General features: G+C 43.5%; 1 protein-coding gene and 1 long non-coding RNA gene across 4 annotated transcripts in view; one reads left to right on the top strand and one right to left on the bottom strand.

Moving 5' to 3' along the window:
• The first annotated feature begins 1,764 nt into the window (after window positions 1-1,764).
• Window positions 1,765-10,541, top strand: LOC142499785 (uncharacterized). Of its 2 annotated transcripts, none has more exons than XR_012802741.1 (3): window positions 1,765-2,030; window positions 8,662-8,784; window positions 9,732-10,541. It is a non-coding gene; the product is annotated as an uncharacterized LOC142499785 (long non-coding RNA). The 2 variants fall into 2 exon arrangements; XR_012802743.1 differs by having other exon boundaries at window positions 9,707-10,541.
• TSPAN5 (tetraspanin 5) overlaps window positions 3,637-24,482 on the bottom strand; it is a 176,438-nt gene continuing 155,592 nt past the window's right edge. Inside the window, exons 5-9 of one of the 2 annotated variants that reach the window (XM_075609639.1) lie at window positions 11,146-11,271; window positions 10,566-10,613; window positions 10,146-10,262; window positions 8,800-8,830; window positions 3,637-8,023 (exon numbers count right to left, since the gene is read on the bottom strand). In XM_075609639.1, the coding sequence (XP_075465754.1) occupies window positions 8,810-8,830; window positions 10,146-10,262; window positions 10,566-10,613; window positions 11,146-11,271 (312 nt within the window). In that variant the 3' untranslated portion in view covers window positions 3,637-8,023; window positions 8,800-8,809. The remainder of the gene's footprint in view (window positions 8,024-8,799; window positions 8,831-10,145; window positions 10,263-10,565; window positions 10,614-11,145; window positions 11,272-24,482) is intronic. The other variant, XM_075609631.1, reaches the window with a different exon arrangement.

Below are 24,482 nucleotides of genomic sequence, written 5' to 3'. Positions count from 1 at the left end.
GAGCTGCGGACCGGGCTTGGCTTGTCAGGTGCGCGACAGACCGGACATCGCGGTGAAGTGTCCCTGTGGTGGAACGCCGGTTGTGTTTCGGTTTCGACGAAACATCAAATTCTGTCTCCAGAGCATGTAAGAGAGTTTAAAGTTTTTCAATTCAACTTTAGGCTGGTGAGTTCTGCCTCTTCAAGGACTGGCCGTTCTTCTGATTTTTTTTTTATTTCATGTAAGAGAGCTGTAGTGACATGGAGGGGGTTACAGAGAAGGTGGGCCTGAGCAGTGTGAGAAAGCAAGCAGGGGTATAGAAAGATTAAAGCTGAGGTGTAAGATGTGGAGAGCCTTGGACAGGGTTATTTTTTTCTTTTTTACGTAATGGAAAAAGTAATAGGGAGACAGCAGAGTTTTCAGGTGGAGAGGCAGAGAGCCGCAACAGGAGAGATGGTATCCTCACAGCAAGGTAGAAAGCTTCATGGCAAAGAAGCCAGTAAATATGAGATTGGAGTGGTCCTAACTGGAGAGAATGAGGGCATGCATTTACATGCTCGTAGAGAAACAGAAAAGGTTGTATTTAGCAATGTTACACAGAAAAGCAGCAAGATTTAGTGATGACATGACATTAAGGTGAAGGTAGAACGAAACAAGTCAAATATGGTGCTTGGGGAGATAGATTGTAATGTTACTGACTGATGGTAAAGGGCACAATAAGGCTCTATTTAGGTGGGATTATGAGCAGCGCCGTCTTTTGGCAATAAATTTAAAGGCACCTACCGGCCATCCAGGATCAGATTGCTGTGAGATAGTTGGCGTGTGGCAGTGTACAGCAGATGTGTGGATCGATAGGTTTCATCGGCATATAGGTGATATTTGAAGCAAAATTTATTTATACAGTCACCAAGGGAGAGTGCATAGAGCGAAACGAGGAGAGGTCCTAGAACAAAACCTTCACGTACCCTAATGGATCAACGATGGGAGAAGAGGAGTTGGCATTAGAGATATTAAAGAATCGATAAGAGGAACTGTAGGAAGTCAGGGCTGAGTGTTGTCTCGAATATTAAGGGAGTGAATAGTAAGTGCGGTTTCAGTAGAGTGAGCTGTGCAAAAACACAATTGATGGGGATGTAGGAGCTGATGATAGAAAGTGTGTGGATACAAAAAGTTCTACAAATTTAGGGGGAAATTCCAGGTGAGAGGTTAGGTTAGCGTGCTAAAGGGTATTGTTTTTGAGAAAGCGTCTCACAACAGCATGTCTAACGGGAGAGGGAACAATACAAGAGAGACGTCAAATGGCAGTGGAGGGTTCAGAGTGGGAGCAAGAGGTGATTGAATCAAGCTGGCAGCTAGTAGAGGGATAGAAGTGCTGAGATACTTCTGCCTATTACAGGGATATAACACATCTACATGAAGGCTTATTCAGGGGAATACTGTAGGTGTAAAGCAATGCCCAGAGCGGATTTCTTGTCTGATAAGTCCAACTTGCCTTTGAAGTACTGTGATCGCTCATAGTAAAATGTAAAAAAAAAAAAAAAAGTTTTAACACTTTTAGGGGTGGTGAAGCGGGCTGTTGTGCTCACCTTAGTGGCTTTGGGTGGTTGGTAGTAAATTAATCCTAAATCTCCTGGGTAAAAATACTTGCAGAGGAGAACAATATGTCCACTGGATCATGTGGAAGGGAGAGGTGCATCCGGAGCGACAGCAAAACAGCCCAATGACGTCACAATCCAAAATTGAACATCAAAGCTTTATTGGAGACACACAGTGGACACAGCAGGCTGCAGCACAGCCTCCTCTACATGTTTCACGCACACAGGCGCTTCGTGCGTGAAACATGTAGAGGAGGAGGCTGTGCTGCAGCCTGCTGTGTCCACTGTGTGTCTCCAATAAAGCTTTGATGTTCAATTTTGGATTGTGACGTCATTGGGCTCTTTTGCTGTTGCTCCGGATGCACCTCTCCCTTCCACATGACCTCTCTGCCGGATGCACGCTGTAGGACTCACTGCTGAGGAACTATTGGACCCAGGATGGATGAGCTGACAGGGGTAAGATTGCTGTTTTGCCCCTGAGCCCCAACTTTTATAGTGGTCTTTATTTATCCTCTCATTTTCCTACCAGCCCTGCACAACCAGTGCTTCATTCAACTTTAGCCTAGGAGCGCATGACGGTTACATATCTCTGTCCACTGAATCAGCCTCGTTTCCCATAGCCAATAAAAAGTTGGAAATGTCACGCCTTTCTATTGCTGACCACGACAGCCATATCGGTGGGGCTTTTCTGGGGGCAAAATCTTATGATACAGTAACCAGCAATTAGGGAGTCCCGGGAGTGGGATGTACCACGGTTGGTACTCTGAATCCTCACCCCCCACCCCCATGTTTTTTTGGTGGGATTGTTGCTTAAATATGTACAGTATGAGTTTAGGTTTGGATAACAAAAAAAATATCATTTCAGAAGGTAAGGAAAGAGCATGTTCTCAAGGACTACCAACAGGTCAGGTTTTCAGGATATCCCTGCTTCAGCACAGGTGGCTCAGTCTTGAACTTGATAAAGATCCAAGTTATGGATCGAAACGTCAATTTTGTCTAAATATTTTTCTACCTTTGAAATAAGACCTCTGGAGTGTGGCTCTTTTCTCCTCTCGAGTGATGGTTGTTGGATATACTGGGTGCGCCTTGGCGTGGGGTGTGCACATGAGGCAATTTAAATCTCCAAAGTCAAGGAAGTGCACCTTTTTCTCCATTTTATCAGTCTTTAATTGAGCCACCTGTGCAGAAGCAGGGTTAGCCTGAAAACTTGACCTGATGGTGGCCCTTGAGGACTGGAGTTGGCCACCCCTGGGATAGACCATGTGAGAAAAAATGCTCACCCGAACCCTAAATAAGAAGTATCTAAAGCCAAGTGATTTTTTACCATAACTGCGCTCGTTGTGAGATTCCTGCCAGAAATGTGACACAAAGGAAACGTGCAAATATCGGAAAGAACAACAATTCCCATTTATGCTCTTAAACTTTGAACGCAGGATGTCAAACATTATCCAAAAATTGAAAATGGGGTTTATGTAGCAAGGCAGAAGTAGAGCAATTCTGGTATAAAACCATTGCTCCAGATGTAGTTCAGAATTATTCTTCATACTAAAATGTATTGCGCTCTGCCTGGGCAGAAAATAATACAAAGCCACACACGGGACATCTGAAAAACCGCCACTTTGATATTGCTGCACACGTTTATACAAGACATTGCTTCATACTTATTATGCACTACTGCAGGACACCTTTCAGCATGCCTTAGTAAATATGGCAACTTAAATACTATTCAAGTAAATGGTTTGGGAGGTGTCTTCTGCAGTAACTGCTTAATAAACATGTCCCTTTATGGTCCATTCACTTGATTGGGGCCAGGAAGGTATTTACCAGCACCAAAGGTGTCTTCAGAAGTTGCACTTATTGGTAAATATGTTAAGTCTTCAGGCCTTGTTTACAAGAGCCTGCTCTGGGGGTGTCAAACATGTACAGCCTATGCACATATAGCCACCAAATAAAACACAGGCTCCTGTTTATATTAACTATTGTTTATTTATAAAAAAAAAAATTCTAACAAACTTGCATATAAAATGATAATGTAAATCATGATACTGCAGGCTATTTGAAATCTGGTTTAAAATCAATTTATTGAAAGATCCTTAGTAAAGAAAACATGGGCGGAGAAGCAATAATGCAAGTACAGAGAATACAGGGTGATTCTGTATTCTATCCAGTGAAAACTCAAATGCCACAGAGCAAATTAAATGAAACGACTAATCATCTGTGCAGTGTAGATGTACATATTATAATTGCTTTAGTGTGTAGTGATAGACTAATGGGAACGCCAAATTGTGATGAAATCCACAAACTTTTCTTTTAGAACATAAAATCTGTATAGAGCAATTGCAGGCAGCGTTTCATTTTGTACAGATACAGTACACAAATTGAGACGTTTATACAACATTCGACAAACACAAGTGCAATACATTTCTTATTTTCCAGCAATAATCCAAAAAGGACGTACAGTACATGTCATTATTTCCGGTTATCCATGCATATGTACATTGTACACATAAGAGATTTGCTGTAAGACCATGATTCAACCCCTAACGTGTCTGCAATGACACGAGTCATGAAATACACGCCATCATATACTTTCTAATCCATGCCACTCAAATATTATATTAACAACTCATTGCAGGATGTAAAGCACCATATTTTGGAGTTCCTGTACATATGGGCAAACTTGTACAGAACATTTTATTTCAGCAAAGGTAATGTGGTTGTTATTGGTCATCCTGAAACATACAAGGGTTCATACAGCAGCAACTTGTGATAGCTGGGCAGTACCTGCGGAGCCCATTCACTGCAGTGGCCTTTGTGCATTGTAGAGAGAAAAAACCTCCACAGTTGTACAAGATCGTGGGAGTTCTATTAAAATAATGTGTAAAATAAAAAAAAAGTGACACACGGTGAGTGCTCATTTGCATGCGGTTACCCAGAAGCCCCGGCTGTAGTGGAAGTGTTGTAAGAGATAATGGTGAAAGGCAGGTTTGTGGCCCTGTCTGAGACATGTGAATGTGCTCACAAAGTGTTTTTTTTTTTGCATGGAAATTATTATACTACTATGAAAGTGTGTTTGAGGTATTTTCACTATGCTGAACAAGGACTACCAATGTAATGAATCATAGTTTTGTGCATAGGCATTACTGTGTGGCGTACACAGGAACATTTAACAAGAGAAGAGGTGTATCTATTAAAGTCGACAATAACATTAGCCAATAGTCAAGAAAAAAAATATATACCCAGTACTACATAAGTCAAATTTGATCCTTTTTTTTTTAAATTTTTATAACCAATAATGCACATCCTTTTAAAGCAGTAGAAACTGCTTTGGTCAATTGGTACCTTTTACGAGTGGTAAATCCTAAATACTGTACTTCTGCCCATAAACGGTAAATTTAGATCTCATGCAACAGAATACATAGAAAGAAGATAGGCCCTCATGCAGAGAGCATAGAATTTTAAAATTGGCGAATTTCATAAAAAGTAGCTTTTTTGGAGAGTTTTATTCTCCATATGCAGAAAAGTGCGAATTCTGCTATGTTTAACATGGATGCGTGTGGCGAGTTTAAATTGGCGAGATGCGCGCTTCAGAAACGTGTAAAAACAAATTTGCGCCTTTTTTTTCCCCTTTACTATAGGCGGCGAGCGCCATCTTGCCATCTTTTCCTGGCGCGGCAAAAATGCGAGAATCGCGCCATTTTTTGGCGCGAACAGCCGCTACATGCCGTTCGCACCTCTCTGCATTCGGAGAGTTTTAAAAATGGCGAGATGGAGGTTCTCGCCAGCCGCGAGGCGAGTTTTAGACATAGGGAAAAAAAATTGGCGCGTTTTTCGTAACTCGCCATTTTCTGCCGTTTTCTGCGCGAAATTGAACAAAAAATGGCGAGTTTTGAAATAACGATGCTCTCTGCATGAGGCCCATAATGTCTTAACTCTCTCAAAAATGTGATTATTTCCCATGAAAAGCCATGAATTAAGTTGCAAGTTGTTAAGATCCAAATTTAAAGACGTAGGTTAGAACAAAGAACTGTTGGGCTAGCTACTAACACACTGGAGTGAAACTGAACAAATTGGGTGCTGTTCCAGTGATGGAACATAAGGTGGCATTAGAGTAAAGCATTTTGTCACTGAATTGTAAAAAGTAGAATATTAGATAAACTAATTTTACAATGAGCTCACTGCCTTCTATATCCCATCTACTTCAAGCTTACAGCAGCATGGGCTGAGTTAGGCCTCGATTATACCTGCTCTGGCTGGGCGGCAGCATGATCCGGTGACGTCATCCTCGCGATGCCGCCGAGCGGCATGTGAACTGCGGGCAGGAGACAGGGAGGCGTGGCCATGAGCGGTTCACCCTCATTGGCTGAACTGCTCACGTGACGCGGCTGTCGCCTGCTCAAAACAAAATCTCATGTCTGCTCTCCAGTCTGCCACCCTTCAGCTCCAGGCAGCGCGCGAGGTATGCTAGCTTTAGTTGGATTGCTGCAATTTGTTTTTGAGCCGCAACGCCCCGGGCCGTTTTTGGTATAATCACGGCCTAAGTATTGCTGAGCTTCTCAGTTTGTTTTTTCACACCTAATTTCCAAAGCTATAATCATGTCTTAAATTATTAAACAAATCGAAAAGAGCATGGCTATCTGCCTATACGACATCCAAGTTCTGAAACCATGCAGTAAATCCGGGACTTGCACAGTTTCAACATTAATACAGGAATTATCGTAACGTGAAAATCATTTTTTCTTACCAACTAAACAGAACTAAATGGTGGGCCATTTAAATAAATTAATTTGAAAACAGGATGTATTGCACATTAATCCTGGGATCCACTTTAAAATTATGAAGACGCACAGTGACATGAATTTATTTTGAAAAATAATATCTCATGGCTGCGCTGTCACATGATGTGACACATTTAGCACATTTGAAAGGTTGGAGCAGCATGAAAGGTATTTTGGTTGCACGGGGTTTTTTTGCATATAAAGTGTATAAAGAATTGATCAATCAATGCGCAACATTACCATCCATACCTCATATTATAGTGTGGGTCAGCGAATGGATGAAAGAATATCAAAACTGACATCTATTAAGTTTTACAAAAAAAGAAAAATAGCACACTGATGCCTATTTAAAGTATATTTATACATTTATTAAATTCTTAGCATCATTTTTACTGTGTAATTCAGGCTACTGATACTTTCAGGTCTGAACTAACATTATCTTACACATTTTTTAATTTTTTTAAAGAACTATCAATACATTTTGCACTGGTTTGTGTCAAAGGTATAAAACTGTATATTTTATGCTCTTTAAAATGACATAAGAAATTACAATCATTCTGCATGCACATGTAGCCTAATTTACTGTACCCAGAGCCTCGGGAAGAAAAGTAAAACGCAGGGGCTCTGCAGACAGTAAAAGTCGCCTGCGGGGGGTATCAACTCTTCTGAATGGGAACACACACAGTTCCATCTGAAAATATGTGATAATCTATATCTGTTAGAATATTGTATTCTAAGATCAAAATGTCCTATGGATCCTCGAGAATCGATTTACTGCCTTCAAATGTTTTAACTGAAACCTTTTCGGTAAGGCTTTGAAAGCTAAAATGTATTACATATATTGCATTAATGTAGCAATAAACGCAAGTTTTTTAGGGACACAGACAACCTGCACAATTCTGCTGTAAATTTGGACCACATGCAGTGGTCAAACACATAGCACAAAATATTTCTGGAATGTGATTAGTCTGTTCTTAAATAACTGGAAGCTTTTGGGAGACCCAATATGTCCAATAGATTGTGATTTGATTCAGCAAGTTTTGTTAAACTAGAACTTTTAATTTGTATTTAAATGACGCGGTAAAATGTAAAACTTATTAACCTGGTCATAGGTCTCTAGCCTTATCTGCTTACAAAGGGTATTTCTCTTTGTTGTGCAAGTAGCAAAGCAAACTTGATTCAACCTTTTAATGTCAGGAGGGCCTGCAACATATTGGCTGCAAAGGAGCATTGCAAATTAAGCACACCACAGTCCAGTTTGGATTCATAAAAATTCTGCAATTCTTGACACATGCACCCAAAAGTACAATAAAAACCCTGTGATCATCATTAATCTTCAAATTTACCATTCAGTGAAATAAGGGGCTGATTAGCCTATTCTTGGATTGCAGTAGTCCTTGCAGCAAGTGGGTAACCTGCTCATAATGCGGCATAAAATATGAGTTCACGAAGCAATCCAAGTTATTATTCTCCACTGCTCAAAGAAAGTTCTGAACATTCTTGGCTCCACAAAACCAGTCAGTAATATCGGGCTGCACGACTATGCAGAGTATCCGTTTTCCAGTGTCTTATATGTAGCTGTATTTCCAGAAGTGTACTGTACTTCTACCAACTGGCTCGCACAGCCTCAATGTCACTCACCAAATTCTGAGCTAAACATATTCCAAATATCTGAAACACAAAATAAAAACACAGTAAACTTGTGGTATTGTGGAGACTGCATGACATCTTAACAATATTTTAGAAGATTTTGGAAACTGATGCTTACTATGTCTTGACTGCACAGTAAGTTTTCAGTGGTGTGTCTAGGTTGAACTGGGCAGTCTTTGAAAAAAAATTATTTGGGAAAATCTGCCCTTATTGATAAATGTGAAACATGAATTGTGATGGACTTCAAATATCTCCCAAATCTTGTATATTTTCTGAAATCCACATACTATATATCTGTACAGTTCTACAATGAAAGGGCTGCCGCCAGAGTACTCTGAATTTCAACTCCGATCCCTTTTTGCTGACTTCCCATTAACTTCTCCATTAACTACTAGATGATCCTTCTCTCATTCACTGCAGCACCGTGTAGATTTTAGTTATGGCTTCTTGCTAACAAGTCTTTTAGCGTTACCTGCTTCTTATATCTTAGAGACCAAGACCCATATTTTCTAAGCGGTGCTTTCAGCTTTCCAACACTACAATACACCTTATGTTTTATTCAAGTAAATGAGTCATAAGGTTTCTTCCGGTGCCAGAAGATATCTTAAGGCAAAGCATCGCTTAACAAATATGACCAAAAGTCTTTTTTTTCTTTGCAGTGGTTTTCTACCCAGAGTTGTCATGTACGGCACACCTGTGAGCACGTGACTTGTATATGTGACAAGGGTTAATACACAAAGCTGTCTAGCTGACCCACTTTTCACCTGCGTAAGGTCCCTCAAGTGAGTAATACCTACCCTCAATCTGTCACAATATATCTTTACTTCGCTGTAACCAAGAAAGAATTAACAAATATTAATTTGCAGAGTCTTTGGTCCCTGTTTACTAAAGAAAATACTGTATACACTTAACACACAAAAAACAGGTTGTAGCAAAATGTGTTCTAAAATGTAAATTATTCACACAAAGTAATGTTATAAAGTATATATAACAACGAAAGCTGTTTGCTTGCTTATTTTTTTAAATATCCATACCACAGAAATAGTATTTTGACATACATATGAAAGGGAGTTTTTAAGGTTGTTTCATAGTTACAATAAATTTTTGATGTGTGCCTTAGGCCAGGGCCATGGTCAAAAAGACCGTGCTGAGCCGCGCTGAGGGGAAACATCATCCCTAATGAGCACGGCTTTAGACGGCGCTTCCGCAGGCGTGCAGAGGCGTGTGAAATTGCAGCCGACAGCACAATTTAATTTTTCCCGCTGAGGGAAGCGCAGGGCCGGTCACGTGACCGCCAAAAGCCAATCCGTGACGTCGGTGCCATGACATTGCGCGCTAGCCCCGCCTCCCGCCCCGCCTCCTGCCCGGCTCCCACCTGGCTCACAAGGGCGCACACTGACGCTCATGCAGGGACACAAAAAAGCCCCTGCTTGAGCAGGAGAGCATAAGCGCCAGCGCTGTTAATGACACCATGTCCGAAGCCTTAGTTCATAGAAGGTTGAAAAACACTGTTCTATTACTACCATCTATTCCTGGAATTCAGATCCCATAGTTGTGAATGAAAGCACTATCCCAGCTTACCTCCTATGCTCAACTGAAACCCCACGTGACAGGTCAAATATGTTTTAAACAACTAAATGTAATCGGCTTCCTTAGAAAGATTCAATCCCAGTTTTACTTTTTTTTTTTTGCATTCTGTTACAGATTATTATATTTCCCTTTTCTCCAGGCCCACTGAACTCGACTGATGGCTTTATAATAACGATGCAAACAATGGACAAAATAAAAACAGCAATTCACTGATTGTTTTGAGGACAAACAATGTTATTACCAAAATACATCAGATAAAGATTGAAACAAATATAATTTTTCCATAGTAAATAGCTTTAGAGATTTATTTTAATCAGCTTTAATTAACCTACTATCCTTACTTCAATTTTTGTTCTATGAAGGACTGCCCGTTTAAGGGAACATTTTGGGAGCAACGGTGTCCTTACTGCAGTACTTCCTCCCTCCTACAGTACCATGAATCCCTGTACCTTTATAACGGCAAAACTCTTCAGAATAAGATGTTACTATATAAATACAACCTATTCTCTGCGCAGTTCACTGGCTTTTCTCTGAATCACTAGCTGGCATGTACCTGTAATAGTGCAATCCCTATAAACACCCCAGCCACAATGGTAAGGTTGTCTTGCAGCCACTTCTCAAACTGGGGAACGCAGCCCTTCGTGTGAATGGTTGCCTGCTGATCAATTTCCTTTATGAAATGAAAACAGAATCATGAAAGCACGCCGGAAAACAACATGGACAGACACAAACACACTTCACATATCTTCTTCATCGACAGTTATAAGGGCAATTCCAGTGTCTGCTCTATGGTCAGGGACATGTCTGCAAAAACTAGATCATTGCTGCGAGTTCCTGGACGATCAAACAGTCTCCCGCACTTGGCTCCAGTGGCTGAAGTAGCTGAGTTAATAATGCTGATGTTTTTCATTCTGTAAGCTAGCTTTGTATAAAACTGACTTGCACCTGCTAGGCCATACACACTTATACTTACTGGCTTTTGTCTGACATCATAGCCACACTGAGTGTTAATGACATCCTCCTACACATAAAAAAAAAAAAAGAATGTCACATTTGTATTGCAAAGACATTGCAAGGGAAGAAATAAGCATTATTTTAGAAAATTAAACAGCAGCTTAGGTTGTGAAACAAAATGTTGATTGCATGGCAATAACGAGTATTGCTAAATCCATCTAATTACCTTCCGCAAAAACGCTCTTTAATTAGGAATACGGTTTTAATGTTGTACCCACTTACAGACACTTTTCAGATGTATTATGTTGCATCACTGTGGTGCCTGTCAGCAGCAGTACAGGAGAGCCCTGCCCCCAAATAGTGGTTTCTTTATCTGTGTTTTGAAGGATTACAACAATATGGGGTATGGATATTGAATCCCAGTTGTGAAAAAGATTGGAACTTTCCAATAATGTATTTAGGTCTCTAAGGTAAGAAAATATCAGGGGTAAGTCAGGGGTGTCAAATTACACATTCTTATAAGTAGAAGTACTGTGGTATACATAAGGCTGTATAATAATAAGGCAATCCAGGTACTTTTCTCTATGGGAATATCTTACTGCTGGGTCTTTCGTGCAGCAGGAAAACGGCACTCCACATCGCTCGCGACTAGCGTTGGTGTCCGTGCAGTTGAAATAAATGTTTAGGTTCCAGTCATCAGCTCCAAAAGCCCCACAGCATTGCCACTAGTGAGAGGGAGAGGTAAATGGAACGCCAGGTAAAGCACATTAGCATGTAAAAGGGAACAAACCAGAATGCAACAAGCCACACAGTCTTGGCCTGGACTCTTCTAATTGAGGATTGTGTTGCTTATTAAAGGTGTATTCACACGTACAAATATAAAATTACTATAGTTAGTCCTTCTTATCTTAACCCTTTCCCTGCAAAAAGCACCTACAGTACATATCTCAACAATGTGTTGCCGGCCCCTCTGGCAGTGAAATGGTTAACTCATTTGCCTTTTCCACAAATATCCAGGTTTTGGAAACACATCTTTTTTTTAAAATCCTTAACTATAACACTGCCAGCTATTTAAAAAAAAATCCGCTAATAGTGAATGTACTACAAGCCCCTTCAAAACAAGTGATAGACACAAATGTAAGTGTGAACTGTGTGGCTCATGGTGGGAATCTGCAGACCCCTGGAAGACAATGTTTGACAGAAGAGCACATTTGACAGGCGGAGATATACTTTCCTGGAAGATAATGTTCCTAAATGAAGGTGGTTATGTCATTGGGTGGTTGAGACATTAGGATGATGTTTCTGAAGATGGATTTGAATTTTGCACGGGGATTTCCTAATCTCTGATCTAGTTTATCACACCACGATACCCACACTGGAGGTTAATGAATCCACCCCTTCGTTCTGTCAGGATGTGACTGTGACAGTGGGTGGGGGAGTGGGGAATGTGGATGGACTGGGCGCTTCCCAATTACTATTTGATTGGTGTAATAAGTGAAACACCTTAGATACACACAATAAACCTTACACCACAAAGTGATAATAAAAATAAAAGTGTACAAGTGCAGCTCAACTTCCTCTGGTGGGACAGTTCCAAGTCCCAGGATGTAGAATTTTCTTTTCTTGGGGTTGAGGAGGAGCGCAGGATAATTTCAAGATATGTGAAAAAATAAAAATATATATAGTGCAGATGGTAGATCACTGCTCAAAAGATAATCAATAAATGAAATGAACTCACAAAAATCGTATTGTATTACTGCATGTCAGAGATCCATCTCTCTCTGACTGGAGCCCTTTGTGTAGCTGGGGTCAGGATGCCTCTCAGTGGAGTGGATGATATGCAAGTGAAAGAGACCACAAATAGTGCATACTGTATAAACTATAAATATGTATTAGTCACAAATATTAAGGAAACTCACATTTTCCATAAATTCAATGGGTGGTGGAGAGAACCGCCGATAGAAGGGTGGTGAAATGTAAGGCTGCTGCCCGGTGCTTCCTTTCACTTACACCTCACAGTGTAGTTCCGCATCAGTCTCTGCCGTCGCGTCACTTCCGGTTTCGCGTCACAGGTGAGGGCAGGAAGCCAAAATGGGTCTGGTGTCAGCAGTAGATTGCCAGTCCTTCAGTGAGCAAATTCTCTCCAAACTCTAACTCTACGCGTTTCGCACACTGCTTCGTCAGGATCCTCCTGAGGGCTTCCTGCCCTCACCTGTGACGCGAAACCGGAAGTGACGCGACGGCAGAGACTGATGCGGAACTACACTGTGAGGTGTAAGTGAAAGGAAGCACCGGGCAGCAGCCTTACACTTCACCACCCTTCTATCGGCGGTTCTCTCCACCACCCATTGAATTTATGGAAAATGTGAGTTTCCTTAATATTTGTGACTAATACATATTTATAGTTTATACAGTATGCACTATTTGTGGTCTCTTTCACTTGCATATCATCCACTCCACTGAGAGGCATCCTGACCCCAGCTACACAAAGGGCTCTAGTCAGAGAGAGATGGATCTCTGACATGCAGTAATACAATACGATTTTTGTGAGTTCATTTCATTTATTGATTATCTTTTGAGCAGTGATCTACCATCTGCACTATATATATTTTTATTTTTTCACATATCTTGAAATTATCCTGCGCTCCTCCTCAACCCCAAGAAAAGGATGTGACTGTGCCTGTTGCTCAGATAAAACGTTATGCTTCACTCTTACAGGCCAACTAAGTACACTTATTTTCAACAGATGGCTTCTACAAATGTGCAGCTTTTTTTTGTTTTATTCAGTTGAACAGGCTACCGTGGTAAAGAACATACATACATAAAGATAAACTGTATTCCTCCCTTCCTTTATAGAAAAATGTAATAGTGAGTAAAAGAAGCGACCAAACCCTCCACCATACAGTGTACGCTGTATATTTATAGAAATGCAAAGTCTTGCCAAATTTCCAGGCTTCTTTCTGATGCTTCCTACTCTAAAGCTAACACATACACTGTGTTCTTCCTGACCTACTCTACAGCCCAAATTATCATTAGTGTGATATTGTTTCACTCTTTGATCAGTACCTTTTCATGGGGTTTACACATAAATACACTGAGAAAATGTTTAATCTGTACCCAGCTTATCTGTAAAGTGTGAAGAAGATATACTATATAGTTGCATAAAGAATACAAAGCAGATTATGATGAATACATTTATTATTAAGTAATGCATTGGTGACATTATTGCCTCTACCTCAAGATTCATGTTATTCTTATAGGCTGATTGTGTGTGTGCCGAGCACACGCATTTTTTTTTTGTTTCAATTTTTTTTTATTAGACAGTTATGACATTACAGGGTATAGATAATACAAACAGTAAGCCCGTCTAATACACATTTTTTTTTTTTTTCCTTAACTGGGGAGAGAAGAGGAAAGGCTCAACGTCTCCCTGACCATATGTGGTCCAACGGGGCGGCGCGAGCATGGAAACAGAGAGGGGATAGAGAAGAGAGGGGGGGTGGGGTGGGGGGGGGGGTGGGGAGGGTGTAATGGGGAAAGGTCTTATTCCCTAGCTTCTTGGCAGTTCTGGTTTGGATCTTGGTGTCCATTGGGTCTCTGATCTGTTAAGGGGTGTTTCGTCTTAGGAGCGCCATGTGGGTGTACCATGGATCCCAAATATTAGTGAATGAGGTAGAAGACCTCTTAAGGAAAGCGGACAATCTCTCCATGTCCATTACTTCTTGCACCCTTTTTATTATTGTTTGTTTTGAGGGGGGAGACACTTTCTTCCAGGCGGCTGCCACCGCACACCTAGCCGCCGTGAGGATGAAGGAGACTAATTTTCCTGTTGGTCGGTCCAGATAGTCTAGGGGCCTGGCCAACAGGTAGGTCAGCGGTTCAACAGGTATTTTGAGGTCTGTGACCTCCTCTATTAATTTTTGTGTTGTTTCCCAGTATTTCTGAATTTCCGGACATGTCCACCAAATGTGGGCCATGTCCCCCTTTTGACCGCAGCCTCTCCAACATAGATCGGATGCCAGGGGGTAGATTTGATTTAGTCTGACTGGGGTAAGATACCAGCGGAACATTATTTTGTAAATATTTTCTCTGATTGTGGTACATATAGAAGTTCCTGAGGCATTTTCCCAAATACTTTCCCAATCCTCTCGGTCTATAACTATGCCCAATTCTGCTGCCCAATGCAGCATATAGTCATGTGTGGGGGCTTCTGTGCCCCTCTCTAGCTCCGCACATATTTGAGTTATTAGACCTTTCTGGTGAGCTGTTTCTCTGCAGAGCCGCTCAAAACCTGTGAGAGGGGGAAATTTCAATGTTGGGGATATTGTTTGGATAAAGTGTCGAATTTGTAAGTACTTGAACACGTTCAGTCCTATTATTCCATATTTGGTTTGTATGTTTTGATAGCTCAGGAACTCCCCGAGGCTCAAGAGGTCGGCAATCACCCTGATGTTTTTGGTTTGAAATTGGTCAAATTGTCTGGGCTCACAGCCAGGTGGGAATTTCGGATTTTTGTGAATCGGTGTAAGTTGGGATTGTGGTGTTGTGAGCTTGTACTTGAGTTTGCTTTTCGTCCAGGTCTCCCATGTGTGTCTCATTGGGCCTAGTTTGAATTTTCTATTCTGCATGTCCTCCTTGTTCAGGGACCAAAGGCAAGCCGGCAGTGAAGGCGTTCCGGCATATTGTGTTTCTATATCCAGCCAACAATATTGGTTTGGGTTTGCGTTCCAGACTACCACCTGTCGCAGTTGGGCAGCTAGGTAGTATTTTGTGATGTCTGGGACTCCTAGTCCTCCTCTCCCCCTTGAGGCCAAGAGAACTGTTCTAGGGACTCTAGGTTTTTTACCTTGCCAAATAAAGTGGAAGATTAGTTTTTGGATATTTTTCAGTTCCGAGCCAGGGATGTGGACCGGGAGAGTCTGGAAGTAATACAATAACCTAGGGAGTATGTTCATTTTAACCGAGACCATTCTCCCGATCCATGATATTTGATAACCTCCCCATTTTTCTAAATCTTGTTTAATTTTATGGAATAAGGTCGGATAGTTATGTTGGTATAGGGATTGGTAGGTCCTCGATATCTTAACCCCCAAGTATTTGATACAAGAGGAGCTCCAACGGTAATTGAAGTTTAGTTTGAGGAGTTTCACCTCTGGCTCTGGCAGACTTAGGTTCAGGGCTTCTGACTTATCATTGTTTATTTTATATCCTGAGATTTTTCCAAAATCCCGGAGTTCTTTTTGAAGGTTGGGTAGGGAGATTTGGGGTTTGGAAAGGGTTAGTATGACATCATCCGCGAATAGGGAGATTTTATGCTGCCTGTTTCCAATTTCTATTCCTTGGATGTCCGTATTGAGTCGTATTGCTGATGCTAGTGGTTCTATCGTTAGCGCAAAGAGGAGAGGAGATAGAGGGCATCCCTGTCGAGTCCCATTTGTTATCTCGAATCTGTGGTTATTGCCCCCTGGTAGTTTCACTGTGGCTGACGGGTTTTGATATAGTCTACGGACCCCCTCTAAGTATGCGTCTTTAAAGCCAAATTTGCGCATAGTCTGGTCCAAAAATTGCCAGTTTATTCTATCGAACGCCTTCTCTGCGTCCAGGCTTAACAGGAGTGCTTTGGTGCCTGTGAGGTGAACATGGTCAATGATATTAATTATTTTTCGGGTATTGTCTGAGGCTTGTCTCCCCGCGACAAATCCTACTTGGTCGATATTAATTAACCTCGGTAATATTGGGTTTAGCCTATTTGCCAAAATTTTGCTATATAGTTTGAGATCACTATTGAGGAGGGAGATTGGACGGTAGCTTCCACATTGCATCGGGTCTCTGCCATCCTTATGTATTATAGCCAAATTGGCTAGAGACATTGTTGGGGGGATTTGATTCCCTTCCATAAAATAATTGAATATTTTTAGTAGATGCGTGGATAGGGTTGGCAAGAACCTTTTATAGTAAATATTTGTGAAACCGTCAGGGCCAGGAGACTTAGTAAGCTTTAGTGATTTGACCGCCTCTTCCAGTTCCTCTTTTGAGATCTCAGCATTGAGGACTGTGTTTTCCTCCTCCGTCAGTGAGGGGAGTTGGCATTTATTTAAATATTGAGTTATAGATTCTGACGCTATCGGTACAGGTCGGCCGTTTTTAGCTCTTAAATTATATAGTTCTGTGTAATATCTTGTGAATTCCGCTGCAATCTTGCTTTCACTATATTGAATCTCACCAGACCTACTCTTGATCGCCGTTATTTGGGATCTTTTTTGTATCCCTCTTAATTTACTAGCTAAGAGTCTGTCAGCTTTGTTGCCTTTGTCATAGTATAGTTGTTTGGTCCATTTGAGGGCCTTTTCAACGTCCTCCAGCTGGGTTTGTCTAAGCTTTGTTCTAGCATCTATTAATGACTTGTATATTTTTTTTGAGGGATGTGCTTTATGAGCTAGCTCTATTGCTTTTATGTTTTCTGCGAGTTCTTTGATTAGCGCTTGGCGGGCTTTTTTCCTGTGGGATGCGATGGAAATAAATTTCCCTCTGATCGTTGCCTTATGGGCTTCCCATAGGATTGCTGGAGAGGAGACTGTTCCCATATTGAGGGAGAAATAGTCCTTAAGTGAGGATCTGACTTCTCTCTCGATCTCTGGGTGATTTAGTAGTGAGTCGTTCAGTCTCCAGGTGTACGTTGTTGTTTTTTCAAAGGGGACTGACAGAGTCAAGGTGACCGGGGCATGGTCTGACCATGTGATTGAGCCAATGTCTGATTCTATGGCTGCCGCCATCACATTTTTGGTGGTCAAGATGTGGTCTATTCGAGAGTAAGTCTGGTGAGGTGCTGAGTAGAATGTGTAGTCTCTCTGGCCCTGATGTTGGGTTCTCCAGACATCCACCAGTGAGAATTCGCTCATGATTTCCCTGAACCTTTTCCCCTTGATCTGGGAGTGGGTTTTGCGGGGGGGGCCCATGTTGGTTGATCTGTCCTCGGTAGGGTTTAAGACCATATTGAAGTCTCCTCCCACTATCATCGATGACAGATATCCCGGGTCAACACCCTCGAGAACAGCTTGTAAAAACTCTGTTTGGTTCTCGTTTGGGGCGTATACATTGATCAGGACGATTGCCGAGCCCGCTAGGGAGCCATATACCATTAGGAATCTACCCTCTGGGTCCATTGTTGTTCTGACATGATTAAATGGGGTGCCTTGTCTGATAAGGATAGCCACACCCCTCTTCTTACTACTAAATGATGCAAAAAAGCAGGTCGGGAATATTTTTTTGAATAAATTTGGGGGGTCCTGTGATGTGAAGTGGGTCTCCTGTAGGAATATGATGTCTCCCCCTGTTTTTTTCATATCGTTGAGTGCAAGTCTCCGTTTTCTATTATTTTGGAGCCCTTTAACATTCAGTGAGCAGATTTTTATTGGGGCTGTGGATGTCATTGTGATTTTGTTGTGGCTTGAGGACTCAGGATCTCCCCCTTCCCACTGGAGGGGATCTTGCTTTTATGTCCTAGGTATGTATTACTTCGGAAGCTGCTTTGTTTATGGGGTAGGGATGTGTCTTGTCTATATTTTCTTTGGTAGTTGTTTGTGTGGTGCCAAGGAAGGGGGGGGGGGGGAATGAGGGGGAGGGAGGGTGGTTAAAGATCCGCTGGGACAGAGTCAGCGGATAGAGAGCAGATAGGATTAGGGCCTTTTCAGGTCCTAATATTGTGTTGCCAGGCCTAGTGAAGGCCGGCATTTGGGCAGGTGTGCCCATCTAGGGAGGTTCCGGCACCAGTGACCGGCGTGCAACCGAGGGGTCCAGACCCTAGGTTGCTAGTGTGTTGCGCTTTCCCTTTTTCTGTCGTCATGTTTCGGTTTTAGGCTGCGTCGTGTTTTACTTGTATGGGGGGGGGGGGGTGGGTAGTGAAAGGGAAAGAAAAAAAAGAAAAAGGGGGGAGGGTGAGCGCCCAAAGAGACGTTCAGGTTATGAGTGTTGGAGTCGCTGACGTTGGTTGTATGGCTCGGGTTATTTCACCATTTTGGTGAGGTATATAAGGGTGCGTATTTCTCTGTTGGTTACTTAAGGCCGGTTGGCAGCGTTCTACTGGGGCGGTGGGGGGCGGGGAGCACAGGGGCGGGTGGTGAGGGTAGGATGGGGGGGGGGAGTTGAGGGTGGGGGGCGTCCTAACTTTCTTTCTTCTCTATGTTGGTAGTTATGGGTTAGGTCTGCCTTTTATTGGATCTGTATGTGTTGTGTGTAGTTTCCTAAACACAGCCCATACTAGTACACAGTCAGTTTTCTGGTTTAACATACACAGACGGATGTGCCTGGTAGGTAACATAGGAAACCTGCGTTGATCTACATCTCGTTATTGTCATGACATGCAATACATTTGGTCTGCTTGTTTAAACATTGCGATATAACCCTGGTATATAATGTTTCAAATCTACCTTAACATAGATAACAATATGGGTCTGACACGGAATACAACTTCGTCGCGCGAGCGCCTCCTGATCTTAGATCCTGGGGTATGTTATAGCAAGCCTGGGTTAACCTGTTTTATTGGGACTGTATGCATTGTGTGTAGTATCATATACGTTGTCTATTATTAGTACACAATCAGCTTTCTGGTTAACATATACAGAGAAATGTTCCTGTTAGGTTACATAGTAAGCCTGCCTTAACCTACACATCGTTATTGTCATGGCATGTAATACATCGGCGCTGTTTCTTCATAGTTACGTGATCCTGGCATTTAATATATCAAATCTACCTTGACATACACAACAGTACAGGTCTGACAAGGGGCGTATCACAATCACACTGATACCCCCTGCGTTATGATGCCGAGGTGTACCATTGCAAGCCTGGATTTACCTATACTGTGATGTGGTCCAGGCATGCAGCATGGTAGACCTGTTTCGTCATGCGCAGTAGGTAACCTGTCAAAGGCTTACAACGACGCATACAGCAGTATCTGTATGAGAACCTGATAATTTCGCCCTGGCATATACATCTGAGTATTCTTGTCTAGTATCCTGGCACATTTACGGTACAGTCTTGGGCAGTAGTCTGTCTCGGCTACAGCATGAGGGAGGGGGGGGGGGGGAGAGAGGATAGGGAGGGAAGGGAGTGTGGGGGGGGGAAAGGTGGGGGGGGGAAGGTGGGGAGGGGGGGAAAGGTGGGGGGGAGGGGAGGTGGGGGGGGAGGGATTGAGGAGGGACTCCTATTCTTAGATTTTGCTATCGGCTTGGAACATTGAACATATACGCCCCTAGGAATCTCATTGTTCTTTTTAGTCAGAATTATTTTAAAGTTTTATGTCTGCAGCCCATGGTTTGAATGGGTCGCAGACCAGGGTATCTTTGTATTGTCCAAGTTCTTTTCATGTCGATAAGGGTCTCATGGGGCCCTGGGGGGGGGGGGGGGGGGGTCGGGTGTCAAGGCATGGGGAGGCCTTCTGTGGCCGGGAGGGGGGGGATGGGGGGGGAGCAGGCCCGTGTTCTCCCGACAGTGGCGTGACTCTCTGATCGCCGCAGTGTTATACAGGCAGTAGTACTCACGGTTACCGTTGGGGTCACGGTGGGGTGATAGGGGGGAGACAAAAGAAAGCGGAGGGGGTGATCCGACCGGATGTCCTGGGTTCCCGTCTGAGTGCTCGCTTCCTCCGCTCCCGTGAGGGCCGGTCGGTTGTCGGGGCCTCCGGGAGGGGAGGGGCAAAAGGATCCTGTGTTCCCCTCGCGACGGCGGGTCTTGGCTCCACACTGTCTCAGCTAAGCTTCAGCGTCGGGGCTGTCGGTGTGCACGTCCGTCCTCATTACTGCGGCCGTTCCGGTGTGCTGTAAGAGGCTTTGCCGCCTCCAGGTACTCGCCACGTTCACTCTCTGGTCGGCCGCCTGCCGCGTCTCGACGTCATCCGCTCCGCTGGTATCGGCAGCCGTCTTTGATGCGGAGGATCAGGTTTGCAGACGGGTCTGTGGGTTCTTTGGGGGGTGAAGGAGGGGGTAGGGGGGAGAGGTAGAGGGGTGGCGGGCGGGGGGGGGGGGAGGTGTGGGTGGGGAGGGGAGAGAGGGGAGAGGGGGGGGGGAGAGAGGGGAGGGGGGGGGGAGAGAGGGGAGGGGGGGGGGGAGAGAGGGGAGGGGGGGGGGAGAGGGGAGGGGGGGGAGGGGGTTTCTGATGTGTTTGAGTGTTTAGCTAATTTCTGGTAGACGCTTTGTGATGGCCTTGTTTGGTGAGTTTTCAGGGTCTTCACTTGACTCTGCCTTGTCTTTGTCCTGCCAGCCTTTCGGATGTTCTTGCTGGCGGGTCTCGTGTGTCCGGTTCTTGGACTCTGGAGGGGTTCTTATCCCACTCTGCTGGCGGGTTCAGTCCAACCGTTTTGGCAAAGCGCGCCATATCCTCTGGGTGTCTGATGGTATGGTATTTCCCGTTTTTCTGCACCAGCAGTTTAAACGGGAAGCCCCAGTTATATTTGATTTCTTTTTCACGCAGGAGTTTGGTTAGAGGTTGCATCTCTTTTCTCCTGAGCACCGTGCGTTTAGACAGGTCGTTATATATTTGAAGATGGTCGCCTTTGTGGGTGATAGGTTCTTGCGCGCGGCATGCTGCCATGATTTGCTCTTTTATTGTATAATGGTGGATTCTTGCAATCACGTCTCTAGCTCTGTTGGGGTCATCTGACCTTGGTCCCAAGGCTCGATGTGCTCTGTCCATTTCCCACTCACTTGGAGTAAGGTCAGGGCAGACGGATTGGTAAAGGGCCAGGATGTAAGGTTTAATCTGGGCTGGGAGGACCGATTCTGGGATCCCTCTGATCCTGATGTTTTGTCTTCGATCTCGGTTTTCCTGGTCCTCTATCTGGTCTTTAAGATTACTCACTTCGGCCCCCAGCCGGTAGATTTCGTTCGCGGCGTCTTCTTGGGCCTGTGTTGCGTCAGCCATTTTTATTTCCAGCTCCGCGGTGCGCTCTGAGAGGCCCGAGATCTCCTGTTTCAGTTCAGAGACCGCAGCTTTAAGGTCCGCTTTGAGTGAAGCATGTAGCTTGTTCAGCATTGATGTTATTAGCTCTTGCATGTAATCCCGCGTTAGGGCTTCGTCTTGCGGTGGTGGTGTGTCGGTGCGGTCACGCTCCATTGCCGCTTGCTTGGCCCCGCGTGGTGTGGGGCCGCCGCCATCTTGGCTTCTTGTGGCAGCCTCCGAGCTCCTCTGAGAAGGGGAGAGAAAACGGGCAATTCCTGGGCCCGATTGGGCTTTTTGTTTGCCTGCCATTGCCTTCTCGAGGGTTTCCTCTAGGTTTTGAGCTGTTTTGTGGTGATTTTTTTGGGGTGGGAAAGCGCTGCTTTTGTAGTTTTATGCTTGGGTCTAGGGAGCTCCTCTGCTACCCGACCGTTCTCATCAGCGTCCTGGACACGCCCCGAGCACACGCATTTTAAGTGAAACTTCTTTGTCTTTTGTCACTATTTTGTCACAGAAATTGTATTTGTGCTGGTTGTTTTATGTCTTTATTTATATAGCACAAAAGTGTACTCAGCGCTTCACAAAGAATACAGTACAGGGAATTATAATAATACAATAAGTGCAGCCAAATCAGATGTTTTTAATTAAAAATCAAAATACAATTTCATTGACAAAACGCAAAAAAATTGACTTAGAATGTGCGTGCTCGGCACACCCCTGTATGTATGTGTGTGTGTGTGTGTGTTTGGCAGTGTGTGTGTGTGACTGTGTGACACAGTATGTGACATAGTGTGTCTGACTCTGGGGGTGGGTGGGGTGTGGTCTTGGCTCTGTGTCCTCTTCTCCTCTGATGGTGCTGCTGCCGAAGCACGATGCGCTGACGGCTGCCGCGCGCCGGAGATCAGCCGGACTATTTTTCTATGCATGCGCAAGGGCCCGTATACACTTGATTGCAGCGATGGCTGCATCTGCGCATGTGCGAGCCGACAATGTCTGCGCATGCGCAAAGGCCCGAGGACCCTTCTGTGCTATGCGCATGCGCTTGTGCGCCAAGCCGACGGCTAATGCGCATGTACATCGAGCCGACGTGAAAACGACAAGAACAAGTAGAAGAAGAATATAGGCACAGCAAATTGTGCTTGTGATAAGCACCATCTAAATTGTTTGTGGGACACACTGAAGGTCACACAGCGCAAACACTAAGAGAGGGATATGTATTAAAATGGTGAAATTAGATCCAAAATACAGAGCAAAGACATCTTCATCTTCATACTTCGTCTGCAGCAATTTGCTACCTGTGTATGAAACATGTTAACCTTGCTTCTTACATTAAGCACAAATCTCTTATAAGCAAAGGTTAATGCCACCAAAACCTGGGGGAATCATTTGATGCAAAGAGAAATGAAAACTGCACCAGCTACAGGAGCATCATTTGACACATATCCTTAAAATATAGATCACATTTGCCTTCAGAAATTCACAATCAGATGTGGGAACATGGATGTGCCAGTACCGGCTCAGTTCCTACAAACAGTGTGGGGTTAGCCACCTATGGTACCAAGTCATTAACTGGGTGCCAACCCCTAAGAAGGGGCTGAGACAGGGTTAAACATCTCCGGGTTGGATCGAGAGTTTGGGACTCCTTGTCCCCTAGAGCAGGGATGCTAATCTCCAGTCATCAAGATCCCCCAACAGGTCAGGTTTTCTAAATATTCCAGCTTCAGCACAGGTGTTTCCGTCTTCGACTGAGCCACTGATTGAGCCACCTGTGCTGAAGCTGGGATGTCCTTAAAACCTGACCTGTTGGGGGGTCTTAAGGAATGGAGTTTAGCATCCCTGCTCTAGAGGACTAACTAGAGATTATGAGCTTTCAGTGTTTCTGCAGGTATGTTTTACCGCCTACGAGTACGGACGGAGGTTCCAACTTGTAGAGTGTTATGCTGTATACTGTCACTGTGATTTGACTATGATTCTCTCTATATCTCTTTCTAGCCTCCGGTGACTGGTACTGTATTACTGGCTGACCACATATTGCTCTGTCATCTCTAAGGAAGTGTGGATGTATCTATTATTGTTCCTCACAGATTTGTGGTTGGGTTAAATGTAGGTCCTTTTATAAATTGACACACACAACATTAATGAATTGTCATGTTTGTGGTTTACCATATATTCCTGCACTGCGACATACAAATGATCCCATTAGGTGGGTTATTCTTTTAGATTGTATTTTAAAGATGCTTGCTTTGCCTTCTTTGTGGGCTTTGTGAATGTATACCATTTTCCACTACCTGTATTGATATGTGGCTGTCTATAGAAACATGGTACCAATGTATTTTTATGGTAGATGAATGACCAACTTCCTTTGGGCAAGTTTGCTTAGCTATTATTGACTATGATCTCCTGTATATGTTCTTCTTTATGCTATTTAAGATGTGATACTGTTATTTCTTTTCCTGTAATGTATTTTGATATTTGTCATGATAAATATCTCCAATCTAGTGAGTTATCTTTAACCTATTTCTACTTTGGAGATTTAGTGATTGTGTATTATATTATGTATTATGCTGCTTTGGCCAGTCTGTAGGTTGTGTTCCTTTTGATGGGTTTAGTTAGATTTAGTGATTTTTTTTCTGTACTTCTTATTTTATAGCTATGTCTTCTGATTTTGGTATATATAATGTATTTGGTTTAATTCAAGATGGCGAAGAAAGGTAAGAGGCCCCACACCACATGTCCCTGCACCGAGCCCTGCAATAATCTCAGCCGGCCCTGGTCAGCTCCCACACAACGCTATGACTATTGATTAGGAAGTCCTGGTACGCAGAGCTCAGCGTTGGGTTGCCTATAAACACGGATGCCTCTTGGTTACCTTGATGAGGCATCCTATGTTGCTTGGCTGCATAGATACTCCAGAGAGGGTTTTTTTTCAGTTAGGACACTCGGTCGTTGGATGGATGTGGGGGGGCGAAGCTTATATCTCTGTTTGCTATAATAGAGCGGCTGA

The sequence above is a fragment of the Ascaphus truei genome, chromosome 1, assembly GCF_040206685.1.
Source record: "Ascaphus truei isolate aAscTru1 chromosome 1, aAscTru1.hap1, whole genome shotgun sequence".
Classification (NCBI taxonomy): Eukaryota; Metazoa; Chordata; class Amphibia; order Anura; family Ascaphidae; genus Ascaphus; species Ascaphus truei.
This window is presented reverse-complemented; position numbering and strand designations above follow the sequence as displayed.